The sequence below is a fragment of the Musa acuminata genome, chromosome BXJ1-2 (genome assembly GCF_036884655.1).
Source record: "Musa acuminata AAA Group cultivar baxijiao chromosome BXJ1-2, Cavendish_Baxijiao_AAA, whole genome shotgun sequence".
NCBI lineage: Eukaryota > Viridiplantae > Streptophyta > Magnoliopsida > Zingiberales > Musaceae > Musa > Musa acuminata.
In genome coordinates this window covers 23,365,235-23,385,093 of record NC_088328.1, presented here as the reverse complement: position 1 = coordinate 23,385,093, position 19,859 = coordinate 23,365,235, and the positions used below count along the sequence as shown (strand labels likewise).

General features: G+C 39.3%; 2 protein-coding genes across 2 annotated transcripts; one reads left to right on the top strand and one right to left on the bottom strand.

Moving 5' to 3' along the window:
- Positions 1-611: 611 nt before the first annotated feature.
- On the bottom strand, positions 612-5,531 carry LOC135599887 (putative RNA polymerase II subunit B1 CTD phosphatase RPAP2 homolog). Its single transcript, XM_065094104.1, has 6 exons — positions 4,480-5,531; positions 3,469-4,203; positions 3,141-3,334; positions 2,782-3,045; positions 1,221-1,379; positions 612-930 (listed from the first exon to the last, which is right to left on the bottom strand). The coding sequence occupies exons 1-6, from the start codon at positions 5,039-5,041 to the stop codon at positions 838-840; spliced, it is 2,007 nt and encodes a 668-aa protein (XP_064950176.1). The 5' UTR covers positions 5,042-5,531; the 3' UTR covers positions 612-837.
- Positions 5,532-6,529: 998 nt separating this feature from the next.
- On the top strand, positions 6,530-7,126 carry LOC135611645 (NAC domain-containing protein 41-like). The gene is made up of 2 exons (XM_065107283.1): positions 6,530-6,607; positions 6,707-7,126. The coding sequence occupies exons 1-2, from the start codon at positions 6,530-6,532 to the stop codon at positions 7,124-7,126; spliced, it is 498 nt and encodes a 165-aa protein (XP_064963355.1).
- The last annotated feature ends 12,733 nt before the right edge of the window (positions 7,127-19,859 follow it).

Here is a 19,859-nt window from a genome sequence, read left to right as displayed (position 1 = left end):
GAGGGACAAATGTTACAGGGAGTATGACACACACCTCATTTTCATTTGGCTAATACTTAGTCACCAAGCCACCTTTATCCAACTAACATGTCACTACTATCTAATGAACATCTCGACTTTATTCAATGGATACGTCATATAGGGCCAAGACTTACAATGCATTTAATGTTGCACTATCAAGGGGTTCGATTTAGCTCCACACAGTAATCCATGCAACACCAATGAAAAGCTGACAAGTCATTATCACATGTTCCTCGGGTTTGATGTGATGCATGACTTCATGATCGGATGGTTCTTATAACTGTTCATGACATTAACCACAATCTCAAATCCAACAATTGTGTATAACACTACAAAAAGACCTGCCAGGTATATTATTGAGCATATGATAGATTCTAATATAAATTACATCTTATAATTTCAACATTTGACTTGAGATCCTCTAAACATGAACTAACTTGAGTACTAAAAAAACCCTCTTAGATACTCTCCCAACATAATTTTGTAAGGTCTTGACATATATTTTCTGCTCATCCCAACTTGAGATAGACTTATAAGTAGATTTAATAGTTTTAAAACTCAAAGATCTAGAGAGTCAACCACACAATGTGTGAAGAAAATGAAGGTCCAATGACCCTTATATAGGGCTAGAGTAATTCTTGAGTTCTATTATCTAGTCCTTTGATTGCTGGACAATATTATCTAGTCATATTATATCAAATTCTATTGCCCAGAGGAGGGTCCAACAAGAAACTAATACCACTACACTTTACATAGAGCCATTTGATATATATGATGAGTCACTGCAAGGAGTCCATGCTTTCATTATCCACCTCTTTATATTGGAATGTCAGAAGACCTGCCTAATGGAGTAAATAGATCTCTCATGGAGTCATACTCCTGGCTGCTAACCTGGGCAGGATTCAACACCTGTTCCATCCAAAAATGCAGGTGGAATTATTACCCCAAAAATAAATAATAAAATAATAAAAATCTTTCCACCTATTGAATGTGTTCCTTGAAAATGAAGTCATCATAGCCAAAGAACATTCCATGACAAAAGAACAGAAAATGATACAAAGCAACCTAGTTGATTAATCAACTCCTGGTGGTGCTTTATCATGGTTAAAGAAGCTTAGAATCAGCAAGAGCTTGACTTGCAATAAACAGAAAAAGGACAAAAAAGAGAGAGGAACATTAGTGGTACAGTGGTCTTTGACCTTGTGTAGCAGCAAATCCATATTTGTCACTTCTGAAGCCAAGGATGGCAGTCTGTGCACGGAAAGGGCATCAAGAAACAAAAGGACAACAACTTGCCATTGCTCAAGTTTGAAGGAAGGCAGTGCATCTACAAATGACATTGTATCGAGCAAGCATCCCTGAAATAATACATTATCATTACAACAATCATAAAGTTATTCATTGAAAAAAAATTGCTGGAGACAATCAGGTAATCTGTAAAAATAAAGAACATAGTAGCATCATAAAAATATGATAAGGGTGAATGGTTAAGATCTTCATATTACTATGCAGAAGTTCATATTTAGATGTTCAAGTAATCTACACTTAAGCAACTTGTAAAACTTTAAGCAACTAGCAGATAATTGACTTAGTGGAGTATGGTAAAATTGTAAAACATTTTACATATCACAATATAAACAAATTGGAATGCACATGTATCATCTAAATGGCAGATTCAATGCAGACAAACTGTCATAGTTACTTTAAGGAGGTGCAAGCCGTCAATCTGTGGTGGACAAATCAAGCCTAATGCATTGCTTCAAAAGTTAACCCCATCCAGAAGGAATCATGATTCATAATATTCAAAATATCAATATCCTGAATTGTGAAATCATGATTTCATCCACCCTAAATTGTAATAGGTATTTTATGAAAAATGGCACCACTATTTCCAATAAATTTTATAGAAACAGAGTTCAAACCTTTTATGTGTCCCCTGTAAGTCGTTGAAAAAAAGTAAAACACCAAAAGAAGAGTTCGTGTAGCCTTTATAAATCTTATTCTACTATGGCAATGTAAGTGCTTCTGTTTGATTTGATGAAAGACTTGTATAGATATAAGTGTACATATAGATACAAAATCTCTCTCGGCACCTACTTCAGGCTACTTGTGCCATTCCATCATTGTAAAACCTAAATAGTTACAGAACCTTTTGAGAGGTGAATTCTGCAATTTGGAGACCAATTTGTTCTATGGCCATGGTCTTGCATGTCTCATCATGCTCGTCTCAAGATTATCTTCCGAATTTTTTGATCTTGTTACTAATTAATCTATTTTTATCTTCACTCAATTGTGCACAACAGAATAACTTTCTAAAAAGAATAGTACATTTATTTATACATAATGTTTGTATCTCCATGCATATGCTACAAATATCTTGAACAAAGTTGTCTATAGCTTATTGTTGGCTTTTAGCATCAGATTTCTTTAATGAATTTACAACTTCCACAACCTAGGATGCCATTTCCTGTAGCCGTAGAGAGTCAATGCTGACTCATCCAGCCTCCTAGAATGCAACAACCTTTGGTACTTTCATTGAAAATGAATAACTAGGAGTTGGTATAGGCATTATGTTGCACTTTCCTCTGACCCTTTTTTTTGTCAATTCATCTTTCCATCCCAGCTGACATGTTGCCCCAGCAGAACACCTCCATAATCGGATAGGAAGTAAACAGAAAAACTTGGATTGTGTAGATCAATTTTCTTAAGTAAAAGAAATCAATTGCTGCATAGAAGAAACAACAAGAAATATCGTCATACCACAGTTCTCTCCAAAGTTGAAAGTGGAACTGGCAAACTAATTTCCATGACAAGCCCTGACAAGGCACGACAAATACATCCATCAATAGTTCGTCTTATCTCAGGTGAGTGACCATCTTTCAAGATTATCTTGTGAGGGTATTCCCTCCCATTAACATACAAGAAATCCTCCAGTGAACTATTGTCACATCCATATATATAAGCCAAAGAAGAACATGTTATCCATCCAAAAAGTGCCATCCACATTGTGGCAAATGATGATAACTGAAAGAAGAATTGTCATAAATTTATGTAAATAATCCACTAATTAAAAGGAAAAGGGAAATTTATAGGAATTATAGGAGAAAATAAAAACTTACTTTCAAATCGAAACCTTCAGGTGGAGTGTCATGCCATGAGTCTTCAACATCAAACATGTCTGTGTCCAGAAGCACAGTCTTCTTAGGCCACTTGACATATCCCCTATCAAATTCGAATGTATCCTCATCTTCCTCGACATCCCCCTCATCAACACATATTGGTTGTGGTAAGATAACAATTCCAGCCTCAGAAGCTTTTGCAAAAGATGGGGAAAAAAGAGAGGATCCTAGTCAGTCATATCTTTCATTTTTTCACCTTTCTGTGGCAAAATCTATCTATATTACCCTAATAAAAAAGGCAAGGTATAACTCCAGTAGTATGTCAAACCTGCATCTCCAGCTTCAGCGATGCCTGAAGCAACAGCCTCTGCTGCCTGAGTAAGTGCAGCTGCACAAGCCTCAGCTGATGCAAATCTTAAAGAGCTGTCATCTTCAACTTGTGATTCTTCAGGTTTCGTACTACTTTTATGGTCATCTTTTCTTTCTTCCTGAGCCATGTTTTCTCTCTCATCAGCCCATTTGACAGACCTACTAGCATTTTTGGACCTTGAAGTCTTAAGAGACGATTTCAACACGGACCCCTTGTCCATGGAAACCTTCTTTTCAAATTCATATGCAACCTTCTGAGAACCTGTTGTACTTTCCATGTGAATCCCACTGTCCAATTCTGATATCAGCAACTCCTTATCACCAACAAATGTTGTACTAGTATAGTCCAGCTTTGGAGTATTTTGAGCTGCAGCAGATGACCCAGGAGGAACCTGCTCACCAACAATTATGGTGCTCATGAACTCCACCTTGTGTGTCTTGTTCTTCTTTGAGTGTTTGCTCGCCTTAGATTTAGAAGATTTTGATGCAGATTTGGTTGTCTTTGCCTTTCTCTCCTCAAGAACAACCTCTTCCAACTTCTTAGCTATTGCTTCTGAGGCATCTACTGTACCACGGGATGAGTAAGCAAGTCCATCATCCTCATTTTCGAGGATTACAGCACTTTCAAATTCAACTTCACCAGGTGCAGCATCTTCTACTTTCTTCTTGGGCTGCTGATTCTGTTTGACTCCACCTGCAATTAGAACGCATGCTCACTCCTATGTTCACAGAAAAAACCCGCAAAAAAAAAAATATCACACAAAAAGAATTCAAAAAAGTTTTTATGAGATCAAAAGATAGTTTCTTTGTCCACAGCAAGATATAATATGTCCGTTGCGTGTGTAAACAACAATCTATTCATCCCAAATGTTCTCAATCTTTTATGAAAGAGATGCATTAACATGTCCATTAACAATAGAGAAACGACCAAACAATCTAAACAAGGATTGAAAGAGAAGTATAATTTCACCTCGGTTGCGGTCGTAATTAGGAACATAGCCCTCGATAGCATTAGATGGTCCAATCCATTCGTCCAGAGAAACCTCTCCTTTTTCCGCGTCGCTCCTCTCCCGAATAGTCAAACTCGAAATCCCCAAATCCCCGTCCATCCCCAAATCCCCATCGGATGATTCCTGGCGTCGGAACAAGCCCAGGATCTCTTCAATCTTGGAGGCACTCACGTCTGAGCTCCTCTCGCTGCTGAGGGTCGCCGAGAAGGCGCGACTAGAGACGACGCAAGCCTCACAGCAGTACTTGTAGGTCTCCTCGAGGTCGTATACCTTGTGCTCGCGGAGTGAAATGCGATACCGGCCCCTCTTTTGGCGATCGGAGGGGAGAGGGTTGCGGCAGAGCGGGTAGCCGCAGACGTCGGCGATGGATAGCTCCACGACGACGTCCTCGTAGTCGGGCCGGGACAGGAGGGCGGCGGCGGCGAGTAGATGGTGTTCGGATCGGGCGGCGCCATTAAGGAGCGCTTGCTGAATTTGGTAGACGGCGTCCGCGACGGTGGCGGCCGTCGGCGGAACAGCCATGGTCGAAGAAATGAGAGAAACCTAAGGGTTTCAAGGTTGAAGAGAACCCGTTATGTTATATATATATATATATATATATGTGTGTGTATATATATATATATATATGTGTATATATATATAGGTCATTGCTTGTCGAGCACGCCACGATGTATCACGGTAGTGAACTTTGATGATGGCAAGGAGATGGCTAGAACGGGGGTTTCTCCTTCCTCCTCCCTTGCACGACCCATCGGCATCGCCCATGTGAACCCACACACCGCTCCACCCTTAAGCGTTGCCACCACCTTCATCGCGGAAGACCTCTTCCACGTGGTCACCTCCTCCTCCCTCCTACTTATCGACGCCATGGTAATAAGGGGCGAAAGCAGGTGGGTGGAAATAGTTGAGAGCAAACGATCGAGCAGCGGTGGAGCCTAAAGAAGAAGCTTGTTGCCATCTCTCTTACCCACTTCATAGCCAGTGAGGCGGAGCCGACGGGGTATAAGCCGCAGGGTGGAGACGATCGAGATGGAAGCAATAATCGATTATAACAAAAGATATATATATATATAATTATAAAAAAATAGGAGTGCCATCTGAAAAAACGAAAATATGAGTTCTATAAAAAAAATCCAAAAAGAGCTATTTTAAAAAAATATTATATATATTAATAATACTATATATATAAGGCATTTTACCCCCCAAAAAAACAAAGTCGGATTTTACTTGGGGCGCTCCTTTTTCGTACTTTAACGAAAATACTCATTCGCCACCGGCCCCGCCCAGCCGCCGCCCCTGACCACTAGCACACTGTCGCCCTCCTCCAGGACCTCCAGCTCCCCCCTTCGCCTTCCAGCGTCGTCGCCACTTCGCCGCCTTCCACCAGTCGTCCCTTTGCCTTCACCACCGTAGCCTTGCCCCTCCTCACCACTATCGCCAGCATCACCGGAGGGCAGAGGATGAGGAAGGGGGAGCGGGAGCGAGGGAGGGTGACGCGGGCGACGCCGAGGGTGCGGTCGAGATTGGAAGGGCGGGGCCCCATGTGCAATCTGGGATGAGGAAGGGGGAGCGATGGAGGCGACACTGAGGGCACGGTCGGGGTCGAAAGGGCAGGGCTCCATGAGCGATCAAAGACAGGGATAAGAAAGGGGGAGCGACGGCGGGCAACACCGAGGGTGCGGTCGGGTTCGGAAGGGCAGGGCCCCATGAGTGGGGCCATAGGGCTCCGCGGGCGACGGTGACGGTGACGGTGTGCCGATGGTCGGGGATGTGGATGGTGGCACAAAGGGTATTTTCATCACAAGTGATGAAAAAACGGCATCCCCATATAAAAGACTCGTGTTCGGAGTTCCGATTCGGAGTCGGACTTCGTTTCCTATTTCAATCCGGATTAGAACCGATGCTATGTATCCGGCTATAAATACGTCCGCCGAACTGGCGTTGCTTCTCCATCAACAACCCACATCAATCCCTTCCCTTTTATTCAAACCCTCGCACCGTTTCTTGCCGATGGAGGACAATATGTGGGTTGGGTACAGATTCACGCCGACGGATGAACTGCTCGTCTGCCAATTCCTCTTCAACAAGGTCCGAAGTCTGCTCCTGCCCGTCCCCTCCGATTTCGTGATACCAGAGCTCGACGTCTACGACAAAGCTCCCTGGGATCTCGACATTCGCTCCGCCTAGTTCATCGACCATGAGTCCTACTGTTTCGTCCGCGTGTGCCGCTCCAAAGAAGCCGGGGACGAGAGGTCGGAGCGGAAGGCTCGCGGCGGAACTTGGATCGCCCTAGATAAGCCCCACGAAATCCTACGTGTAGACGGGAGGGCCGTCGCAGGGAGTCGGAGGAGTTTCAAGTTCTTTGTGGACATCGACGATCCGACCAAGAGCGAGGAGGGCAGAAGGGTTGCGACGGGGTGGATGATGCACGAGTACCGCCTCCACCCCAGCATGTACCCGCCTCAGTACAAGGAGGACGAGGAGATGATCCTGTGCCGAATCCGGCAAGGGAAACAGATCCGTGGACAGCAGCAACAACCATCGAGTGGAGGCTTCACCGGCAGCAGAACAGGTGATCGCCACACGAATCCTAATGCAGTTGCCTGACTTCGGAGCCGAAATGTTCCTCGTGATTTGTGAGATTTTGAAAGCGGCGGTGGCTGCTTCGTTACTTCGAATTGTTCGAGATAAGTACTCTGCTATGTGATTGATTGACTACTCTTTTAATTGAGATGACTACAGTGAGACTTACATTCCCTCCTACACATCACGATAATTTGCATATACGAAGATAAACCCATCAGAATGTGTTTGCAACAGAGATGCTTGTATTAATCATATCCAGAAACCTGTACTTGTCGGATTATAGCAAGCTTACTTGTCTAGAGAACACATGAATGCATCAGAGTTTACTTCAATTCATACTTTGTTCGTATCAAATGCACATTGCTACCGTCACACTTTTTAACACCTTAATTGCCAAGAGAAGTTGAGAATACGTGCCGTGCTACTCTATTTTATTAACACATATAACTAATTCTAAATCAAAATTACACTTGTATTTCAACTTAAGGCATCTTTGATAGTGAATATTTACTCAATTCTCTTTTTAAAATAGGAAACATTCGGTGATTCCTAATTCGATTGGGATTTGGCAATCGATTATTTACTTCTTGTTTCTCACGAGCCCAGTTTTTATCTATTTCTCGCCGCCTTTTCTTGTTCGTTCCACTTCGCTCTGCAGCAATGGCATTGGAAGACAACGACGACGACCAATTTACCCCTACGGATGAGGAGCTGATCGACCATTTCCTCAAGACTAATATGGCCTCGATTATTTTGGCTCCCTATCTTATTCGGTGTTCTGTTAACTAAAACTACTAAATTTGCTGGATGAAACAAAATTCTCGAGGCTTGTGTAGATTCATTCTTTCTCATCATCTCATGGAATCACGAAACTTGTTCTTTCTCATCAATTTTTTTTATATTTTTTAATACAAGACTACTAAACCATTTTTGTTATGAAAGTAATGAGAGAGAAATAAATACATATGGATTATGTAAAAAAATATGTATGTATGAGATTGATAATACGAAAATAAATGATAGAATAATGAGCAAATGAATTGATGAACATGATTCAAATCCTTTACTAGTTCGTTGCAATCACACCCAAATAAATATTGGGAAGTATATTATTAAAAAATTAAATCATGATAAGATTATCATGATCATCTCAATATTTTGATAATATATTATTATGATTTTAAATTATAAAAATTATGATAACATATTATCATGATTCTATTAAATAACGAGAATCATGTTCTCAATGTGATCTCATATATTATGAAATGATTTAGATAAATATTTTATATTTATTATTGATTGAAAAAATCATGTGATTATCGTATTTTGTAAAATCTCTATATAAATTCATACCCAATATCAATAAAAAATTAAATTAGTCATTTCTTTCATGGTATCAAAGCTTTATTCTAGCAAATCCCTTTTTATTGTAAGCTACTTTCAATCTTTTCTTCTCCACTTTTTGACATGATCGATAATACCTCTTCAACTAATAACCAATCTTATATCATTCCCAGCTTCTTTATACTTGAAAATACTTATCTATATTAATATTACAATGCAAGCTCCTCTCAAACTCATGTTCACAAATTATACCGTTTGGTATACTTAATTTTATTCTCTTTTAATCGATTATAATCTTATGAGTTATGTAGATGGCACTATCAGTTATCCACTATAAATGATTAAAGAGAATAATATTAAAATTATCAATCCTAAATATACTTTTTGGATTCGTCAAAATTATATTCTTAGAAGTGCCATCATTATCTCTCTCTCATCAAATTATTCCCTACATAGCCTCTACAAAATTCTTTCATGAAATATGGTCCAACCTTATAATAATATATATCAATCAATCTCTTGATTGCCTCATGCAACTTTAAGAAACTACCTTTAAGCTTTCTAAGGGCACATAATATATATCTGATTACATGCAAGTTATCATAACTCTAAGCAAATGCTCTTGCTATGTTTAATGCACCTTTTGACGATACAAATATTATTTTTCATATATTAAATAGTCTCGATTCAGATTGCAAGAAGATCTTGACAATGATTCATACTTGTAATAGTACTATATCTTTTGAAAAACCTCATGAAAAGCTTTTTAACCATGAAGTTTATCTTAAGTGAGAGCCACAACTTTTTTATATTACTTTTATCATCGTTAATTTTGCTAACGGAACTAATTTTAAAAGGCATGACCCGTAATCAACAAAGTAACTATTTAAACAATCATTCTAGAAATAACATGCAACATGACCACAACAAATGTGTTAATAAATCCACGCAACAATTCAACAATAAAGTCACTTATCAAATATATGATATACAATGCCACATTGTTAGGAAATATCATCGCTTACAAGCTACTATTTCATGGATGTTTCGGCCTTCATATCTACTCTATTCTATATATCTTGCTACACTACCTAAATACTATTGTGTGCTTACTTTGCTACTTAATCCTTTAAATCTTTGTTAAATTGGTTTATTGATTCTTGGGCTTCTAATCGTATCATGTTTGACTTCAATAATTTATCTTTTCATTTAAATTATGATGATTCAAATGATATCATTATGCGTGATGGTAAAAGTCTCAAAATAACTTTACTAATTCTACAAACCTCTAGGCCTTGAGTAACATGGCACCTTTAGCCCAATTGTGAAGTCAATATTTTATATATTACCCAGTCTAACAATTGAAAACTTCGATAATTTGACGTAAATAATACACTTCTTCATGATTATATTTTTCGAGGATGTATTTATGAGGTAATTTCTAGGCTTTATTGATCATAATTTTCTTTAAGGCTTTTTATGATCTCAAGCAGGCCCGCTTGGTATCATAAATTTTGAATATATTTAGTCTAAGTTAGATTTTATAATTCTCAGTTTGATAATTCGTTATTCATTTATTCTCATAAGGGCATAATTATATTTTTACTAGTTTATATGAATGGCTTAATTATTATTGATAATTAATTAATTCTTTCGGTAGCTTAGGAATAAGTACTCTTAGGTTCCTCAGCTATTTTTATAGCGTTGAAGTCATTCACATAGTAAATATTTTATTTTTTTTTCAATATAAGTATATTCATGATATTCTTAATCATACTAAATGCCTGAAGTCAATATTGTTACTATGTCAATCTTTATAAGTGTTCCTCTTATCTTATTTGATAGTGCTAATCTCATTGACTCCACTGAGTATCGTCAAGTTGTTGACAGTTTATAATATTTAACATTCACTCGTCCGAACATTTTATATATGTAATGAATAAATTAGCTTAATTTATGCACAAATCTACTTCCAACCATTAGATAACCAATAAACATTTCTCCGATACTTAAGGGGTACTATTGATCATCGCTTATTTTTTTGAAAGAACTCTTCTCTGTTGCTTCATACATTTATGGATATTGATTGTGCAAATAATAAGGATATTAGAATATTATATCATATTTCTTGGTTATAATCAAATCTCTTAGAATTTCAAGAAACAACGCTATATTATAAAATCTTGTACAAGAATGAATATCTTGAAACTACTAAACTTTGTTGGATTCAATAATTGCTATATATACTATTTATCATATTCTTTGATCCTCCATCTATATATTATAATAATATCGGGACAACATATATGTATGCTAATCTTATATTTCACCATCGTAAGAAACACATAGCTATTAATTTTTATTTTGTTCGTGATAAAATTCAAAATGGTAAATTACATGTTTCTCATATCTCATCTTGATCACCTTACAATCTAGCCTACGTGGCTAGCAATTCATTTTACTTCAGTCTCATATCAATATTTTTTATGAGAGCACCAACTTACGAGGCTATATCATGAAGAATATTATTAAAAAAATAAATCATGATAAGATTATCATGATCATCTTAATATTTTAATAACATATTATTATGATTCTAAATTATAAAATCATGATAGTATATTATCATAAGTCTATCAAATATTAAGGATCATAACATCTTCTACATTATGAATTCATAATGATTTAGATAATTATTTTATATTTATTATTAATTAAAAAAAATATATAATCATTATAATTTATAATATATATAAATTTATATCCACTATCACCAAAAAGCTAAGCTATTCATTTCTTTCAATATACACCACCACCAAGGTGAAAAAAAAATTATAGTTACTATGCTGATTATGTATGTATCTATAACATGCATCAAACTGCAATTCTCATATTTACCATCCTGCAGGTTGAAAGAAATTTATAGTTGGCTATCATCGGAATGGAACTACCGCGGCAGCAAATAATGCTGCTGAAGCCAAGAATGATGCATGAGCATGACGTAGTGTAAGGGAGCTTTTCTTAACCTTTTGGTCTCTGACCTAACAGTAGACGAGGTATAAAAAGGTATTGCAAAGAAGAAGAGTAACCCAGAAACAGAAAAGAAGGCATTTGAGTTGCTTTCTTCTCTATTAAAGCTGGAAATTATCATTATGTGGTGAGTTGAATGCACCCGACCCGTCCTTTCAGTAATAGTAAAATCAACGTAACGAGGACTTGGGAAAGTCAATGAGTATAGAATTCCGTCGACGAGCTCATTATTCATCGGATATATTATGATGTGCTTCTCTCACCCTACGGCTAAATCTATCTAAAACTACTGTTTCCCACTGTCATCAGCCTGTCACATCTTATTAACCATAATTAACTCTTCTCGTCAGCTTGCTGTGCTCATTTGCCCTCAAAATTCTTAAAGACTATCCACCCATATTTGACTGAAATAATTAAGTTTTTACTATAATATTTGATACGTTATCATGGACCATTTCTTGAATCGATTATACTTTGAGGATTACTCCAAACCTACGATATGATTGACTCGCGCCTGTGTGGGGATAATCCACCACATATTGGTTGGACTTTCCCCTTTTTGCGATTAAATATTCAGAAGAAAAAAAAACACGTATGTTGTCATTTTGGTGATCATTGGCAGGTTTCTTCTGCAGTAATCATCGGCAGCAATCATTTTAGTATGGGATGAAGAGAACTGTGCTATTGGAAGGACCAAGTCCTCCCGAGTGGGTGATCTCTCATATCAATCGTGCTATATAACCGGACTCAGCTGGCTCGCCCCTCCATAATGCCATCGATCATGAAGGTAAGCGGTGGCTTAGATTGATTTCATGTGTCATCACCGTGGTTTCTGATCCCATCTTTCCTGGAATCCGATTGCAGAAGATCGTGTTGAAGGTCTGCATCATGTGCAACAAGTGCAAGATCTGCATCATGACGATCATCGCCCACTTCGAGGGTTAGCATGCAAGAACCCTAACCTGCTGCTTCAGTCTTGGCAGAGAGATGTGAGTGCATGCAGGGGTTGTGTCGATAGCACTGGACGCCGAGAGGAACACTGTGACGATAGTGGGGAACGTCGACGCCACGCTCATCGTGAAAGCGCTGAGGAAGGCCAAGAAGACAGTCGACATCGTCAGCGTCGGGGAAGCCGGCAAGGACATGGAGGAGAAGACGAAGAAGAAGGTGGAGCTATGCACGCCTTCGCAGTCGCACTGCAGCTCTTGCAGGCCGGTGATGGTGGTGTACGAAGAAACCAATTGGTGTAGCATCCTCTAAAGCAGTTGATTGTGCTACTTATGTGTTTATTGTTGGGTCATAGTGAAGAATTCTAAAATCAAAATAATATTTTTTTTCTAGAAATCAATAAATTAACAAGTATATCAGAAAGTCAATGTTGGTTTAATAAATCTCATATATATTTATAGATAAAACTAAATTCTTCATCATACGAGATCAATTATAAGACATCGAATTATCCTCACTTAAATATAATTTATTTATAGATCATCTCAAATAAATTTAAAAAAAATTACTTTTCTTCCATCAAAATTTACATGAGATATTCATATAAGAATCATATCCTAATTATTATGATTTTATTTCTTCATGAGAATTCGTTATGTATTAAGATTCGTTATCTCATTAGAATATTGACTTAAAAATTTTAGAATACTCACCAATCCCAACATTTATTTATATTTCAGTTCCAATAATAACCAAAATGACGTACATCACTGCATATTCTATATTGATCTCAAGATAGAATTCATGTACTGATCGATACATAAGAACTCAGATGCAAAACAAGGTTTTGTTGAATCATGCTACAGAGAACATACGTTATCTTTCTCAGTGCCCTTTCCAAAAGGCCAAGGGGTCAAACAACGGCATACGCTCGGTGGATATGCAGGTTATCTTCTCTCCATTAAGAATGATTTCTGCGATCCTCATATGAGCTCCGCTGACCTTGGAAAAGAAAATGATGTGGTCGTACAAGGCTACCTCATTCTCCTATACAGCTGAGACTGTAAACAAAATTAGTTTATCAGATAGGTGGCAAGCTTCTCTTGACCTAATCAGAACAAAGGGAAGATGCATGGAAGGTAGCTAAAACAAGAATACGGAGGATTCCTGTCGGAAATAAATCGACAATTAACTTGATATTTGGCATACTACTTGACATGTTCAAAATGGTCGACAGATTGCACATCTGATGGCAGAACGAGTGATCATGTCAACTCACGTATCTTCAAACAAACCCGAAGCATTTATTGCTGCTTAATAAGCAGAACATCGTTGCTCTACCTCCCAAAAGGCATGTATAGATGGCATATGAAGGAACTCATCCTAAATAACGAAATGTAGAATATTACTTTTGATCATGTAGGAGCATCATCTTACGGAGACATAATAGAAAGGATATTATTCAAAAAAATAAATCATGATAAGATTATCATAATTAGCTCAATATTTTAATAATATGTTATCATGATTCTAAATCATAAAAATTATAATAACATATTATCATGATTCTATGAACTCAACATGATCTCCTATATTATAAAATAATTTAGATAAATATTTTATATTTATTATTAATTAAAAATATATAAGTTATTATGAAATAATTTAGATGAATATTTGATATTTATTATTGATTTAAAAAATTATGTAATTAACATATTTTATAATTTTTTGTGTATATAAATTTATATTTATTATTAATAAAAATTTAAGCTAATCATTTATTTCAATGTACACCACCAAGATGTGAAAAGAAATTTATAGTTAATATTCTGGTTACGTATGTATTTATAACGCGCATCAAACTGCAATTCTCATATTTACTATCCTGCAGGTAGAAAGAAATTTATAGTTGGCTATCATCGGAAAGGAACTACCGAGGCAGCAAATAATGCTGCTGCTTCTGACAATCGAAGACAAGAGTGATAGATACATGAGCATATAACATAATGTTAAGGAAGCTTTTCTTAACCTTTCGGTCTCTGACCTAACAGCAGATGAGGTAGAAGAAGAGTAACCCGGAAACAGAAAAGAAGTTGACAATCGAGTTGTTTTCTTCTCTGTTGAAGCTGGAATTTGTCAGAATGTGGTGAGTTTAATGCACCCAACTGGTCCTTTCAGGTACAGTGTAATCAACGTAACAAGGAGTTGGTAAAGTCAACGAGTATAGAATTTCGTCGACGAGCTCATTATTCATTGGATATCTGACAATTATACATTTATGATGTGCTTCTGTCACCCGATGGCTAAGTCTATCTCAAACGACTGTTTCCCACTGTCCTCAGCCTGTCACATCGTATTAACCATAATTAACACTACTCGTCAGCTTGCTGTGCTCATTCACGGATCATCCGCATTGTTCCGTGTGGTGTATTGGCACTCAAAATTCTTAAAAATTATCCACCCACATTTGACTGACATAATTATGTGTTTACTAGAATATTTGATGCGTTTTCATGCACCATTTCCTGAATCAATTATACTCTGAGGATAACTCCAAGCTTACGTTATGAGAAACTCGCGCCTGTGTGGGGGATAATCCACCACATATTGGTTGAACTTTTCCTTTTCTGTGATTAAATATTCAAAACAAAAACACACGTATGTTGTCATTTTGGTGATCATTGGCAGGTATCTTCTGCAGTAATCATCGGCAGCAGTAATTTTAATATGGGATGAAGAGAACTGTTCTCATGGAAGGACCAAGTCCTGCCCAGAGGGTGATCTCTCTCGTATCAATAGTGCTATCTATATAACCAGACTCAGCTGGCTCGCCCTCCAGAATGCCATCGATCATGAAGGTAAGTGGCGGCTTAGAGTGATTTCATGTGTCATCACCGTGGTTTCTGATCCCATCTTTCCTGGAATCCGATTGCAGAAGATCGTGTTGAGGGTCTGCATCATGTGCAACAAGTGCAAGATCTGCATCATGACGACCATCGCCCGGTTCGAGGGTTAGCATGCAAGAACCCTAACTTGCTGCTTCAGTCTTTGGCCGAGAGATGTGAGCGCATGCATGGCCTTACGTACCTTTTCCCGGCCGGTGATTTGCAGGGGTTGTGTCGATAGCGCTGGACGCCGAGAAGAACACGGTGACGATAGTGGGGAACGTCGACGCCACGCTCATCGTGAAAGCGCTGAGGAAGGCCAGGAAGACAGCCGACATCGTCAGCGTCGGGGAAGCCAGCAGGTACAGGCCGGTGACGGTGGAGCTATGCACGACTTCGCAGTCACACTGCAGCTCTTGCAGGCCGGTGATGGTGGTGTGCGAGGAAACCAAAGGGTGCAGCATCCTGTAAAGCAGTTGATTGTTCTACACTCAAAAGAATATTTTTTTTAGAAATCAATAAATTAAAAAGTAAATAAGAAAGTCAATGTTAGTTTAATAAATCCCATCTATATTCATAGATAAAATTAAATTCTGAGATCAATTATAAGATCTTGAGTTATTCTTATTCAAATATGTCTTGTTTATAGAGCTTCTTCTCTTATAAATTTTAAAGAATTTATTTTTTTTCATTTTTTTTAGAAATTATAAAGAATTTTTATTTTTAGAAATTTTAAAGCCTTGTTGTTAGGGTGATGGTGAAGATTTCTGCAATCCTCATATGAGCTCCGCTGACCTTGGAAAAGAAAATGATGTAGTCGTACAAGGCCACCTCATTCTCCTATACAGCTGAGACTGTAAACAACACTAGTTATATCAGATAGGTGGCAAGCTTCTCTTGACCTAATCAGAACAAAGGGAAGATGCATGATGTGTCTGCAAAAGGAATATAATTATAGCATTTGGTGTAAGAGATTGGACCAAACCTTCATATTCTACCTTTTCACGCTGATAAACCTCCCCAATATCTTAAATGTATTCATCCTCTCTTCCTCACTTCATATCTTTGCGTCTGCCTATAGGAGGCATAAACCATTTCATTTCCTCACTTCATTTCTAACGTAAAATGCATGAAAGATGGTCTCAGTCCTCGTGAAGCAGTGTGTTAAAGCAATATTGGATATGGCAACAGACATGCGATGATGTTTGGGCAAGGACTACTGCCTTAAAAGATAAATGTGATGAAAGCATATTAACAGGGAATAGAACTCCGAGAGAAGGTCTCCAGACATACTTCCCATGGCGCACTGGAGCAGCATTCTTGCCAGTAACTCTGAACAAAGTCAAGTGTCGATCACTTGTATCGATTTCTAAATGATTCCAACTCTTATAACTCGAGCACAATCAGAAAACTACTCCAAACCTGACAAAAGGGGACAAAGAGCATTCCGATCGAACACCTGCTGCACTCTCTGCCTTTTGTGGAGAACAGAGCGCACGGCGAAGGAACAAAGAAGGATGAGAGAGTGTCAAACAGGTGCACCAAATCGCACTAACGTGAGACAAATGTTGGCTCATATCATCAGAGAGATAATGTTGAATCCAAGAAAGACATTTTGCTCTGAAAGAAGCATGAATGAGAGACTGCTATGCCCAAAACTATAGCGTCTCGAAGGAACATTATTGAGAGTAACGTATAATGGTCAACGCAAAACTGCTAGCATATAATGTGCATGAAGATAGCTGAGACCAACAGGATCGAGTCAGGTGAATTCGGCCTTAGCAATTTTGGTTTACGACTAATCAAATTCAAATTAATACACTTAATAAACTCGACTCCGATGTGATGGTGAATCCAATCCTAAATCCGATCAAATCTAAAATTTCTAGAAACTGTAATATTATATTTAATAAATATTTTTAGTGGCTTCCCTAATTTGATTGGGGCTAATTTCAAGTTTAAAACAGGTTTCCTTCTTCTAATCGTGTTTTCTAATTCGATGGGAATTCGGCATTCTCTCTAATATATACCGCTTACCATTCCTCCTCCATCTACACCTCACACACACTCTTCTCGCTTTTGGTTCTGTCTTCCTTCTTCTTTCTTCTTCGTTCCCCTTCGTTCTGCGGCAATGGCGTCGGAAGACAACAGCGATGATGAAGAGAAGAACTGGATGTAGGAGCTGATCGACCTTTTCCTCCTCAAGAAGGTCCGCAATCTGCCGCTGGGAATTCTCCCAGACTTCAGAATTCCCGAGCTGGAACCTGGGTCGCCAACGGCAAGCCCCGCGACATACCACATCGAGATCGGAGGGCGGCGATCGTCGGGACTCTGACGAGTCTCGAGTTCTTCAAGGACGGTGGTGACCTAAGGATGAAGAAGAAGGACAGGAAATTCGGTACGAAGTGGATAATGCACGAGTACCGCCTCCATCCCAGCTTGTACGGGACGATATCCTCTTACGAGACCGAAGAGATCATTTCGTGCCGAATCCGGCACAAGGGGAAGGGCCCCGCGGATGACGGCGATAGCCTCGCAGCGAAGGTCCCAGCTTTGGCGGATACCCAAGAAATGTCGGAGCCATCGAGGGCGGCACCTGCAACCCAGGACAGGGCAGTTGACGTCCCCGGGTGTTCTGGGGTTTGGCACCGGAGCTGCGGAAGAAGAGCCACGAATGCCGGCACCTGCGACCCAGGCTGCGATGGCTGATGCCCTTGTATGTTGTCGTGTACCTGACACGAGAGCCTTGGGAAAAGAGCCATCTTTCGAGGATTCCGCTGCGATGCTAGAAGTGGAAGAAGAAGCGTGGACTTCGGATGAGATGCATGAACGTCACAAGATGCTTGAACTCGACGACCTGCCAGCGGAGGCCACGGCTGCAGGAGAGACAGCGTCAGCGCCACCAGTTGCGAAGCCACGGATGGCGGCGCCTGAGACCCAAAGTGCTGACCCTGGGTGTCCTCCTCTCCATCACAAGAGCTACGAAAGAAGAACCGGCTTCCGCGGGTTTCGATGCTACGAGACTTTCTACCCGCTGAGGACGACAAAGTGTGGACTTATGACATCGATGAGTTACTGGGAGAGTTCCCAGTATCTGCCCCTGCCACGGAACTCTCCAATTCATCCTTCTTTAGTAGGTCAGACAAGTGAGGACTAGAAAGTTGTCATGACATGACCTGACCTGACTCAACCACAACCCCACCACCCACAAACCTGTGAACCTGAATCGAATCTGTTGGAATCCCCGAGAAGGTGCACACGCCATGATCCTAATCTCTCTAAATTCTCTTTTCACGAGTAAAAGATGGATCTTAACTTTATTTCATATAAAGACCAGCAAACACAACCAACATGTTTCATGCATGCAGCTCATTCATAAACTTTGTTTGATCCACAGCCAGTTCTTTATGTCGGTGACATCATCATGTACTCTCCAATTCATGAGGAAAGGCCAGTGAATTAATAGACTTGTAGTTGATGGCTTCTGAGAGAGCAGTAGATATATATCGAAATGTCAACATGTTGCAAGTGTCATCACCACCACCACAAGAAGCCAAAGCCTCTTTGCATCATTTGCTGCGTCCTCACAGAACACCTAATAGCATTCACCTACCAACTCGTGATGTCTCTAAAGCAACCCCACCACATGGAAATTGTCACCACCTAATGCAGTAGTAGCACGTCTGTGTTGGTTGCGAGCAAAGGTCGACGTCATATGGACTTTCTGACGGAGTGAGTTGGTGACTCGCTTCTTGACATTTCAGTATACGGAAGGTTGGTGGTGAAGTTTTAGACGATGACTGATTTGAAGAAGAAAATTGTAGAAGATTATATTAGATAATGAAGAGTCAAAATAACATAGCAATTGATTCAATCAATTAAATACATATATACATAAAACATCTGTATCTGTTTCCTAATAATACACATAGCAGTTCCTCACCGTTGACCTTACTTTCTACTGCAGATAAGGGATGCTCGCTTAAATGCCCAACGTGTGGGGTTTATGTGCAATGGATCCGAAATCCCATGAGATCCGTGAGAGATCGCACAGGAAAAGCCATGCAAACAAACAAAAATCTGAAGTGATTCCATCCAATATAATCAACCCCACCTAATGACGAATCCATAGTTCCTACTTGTGCCAAATGACACACGAGTTTGTTTGATAGTGTTCCAATTTAAAGATAACGGATCATAAATATTTCCCTCCTCGTAAAGGGGTTGGTGGGCTACCGGGTCCGGGTCGCTGTCCCTTACCGACTCCGGCAAATATTGGTCGCAGGATCATGTGTGATCCGACGGCTATGATAGCCCGACGGACTAAGAGGATCTGGATCTCACAATCTTTCCGCACTCGGTCCGCAATTTACTCGCTTGTCTACCTATCACGTGACTAAGAGAAGTTGGGCCCACCGATCCAGACGGTCACAGAATGGGTAGATCCTTCGTGTGGCGGACGAACGGGTTTGGAGAAGAATTCATGATGTGTCGCATCTACGCGGCTTGCAGATACATGGTCTACCCGTGGACCCCACATG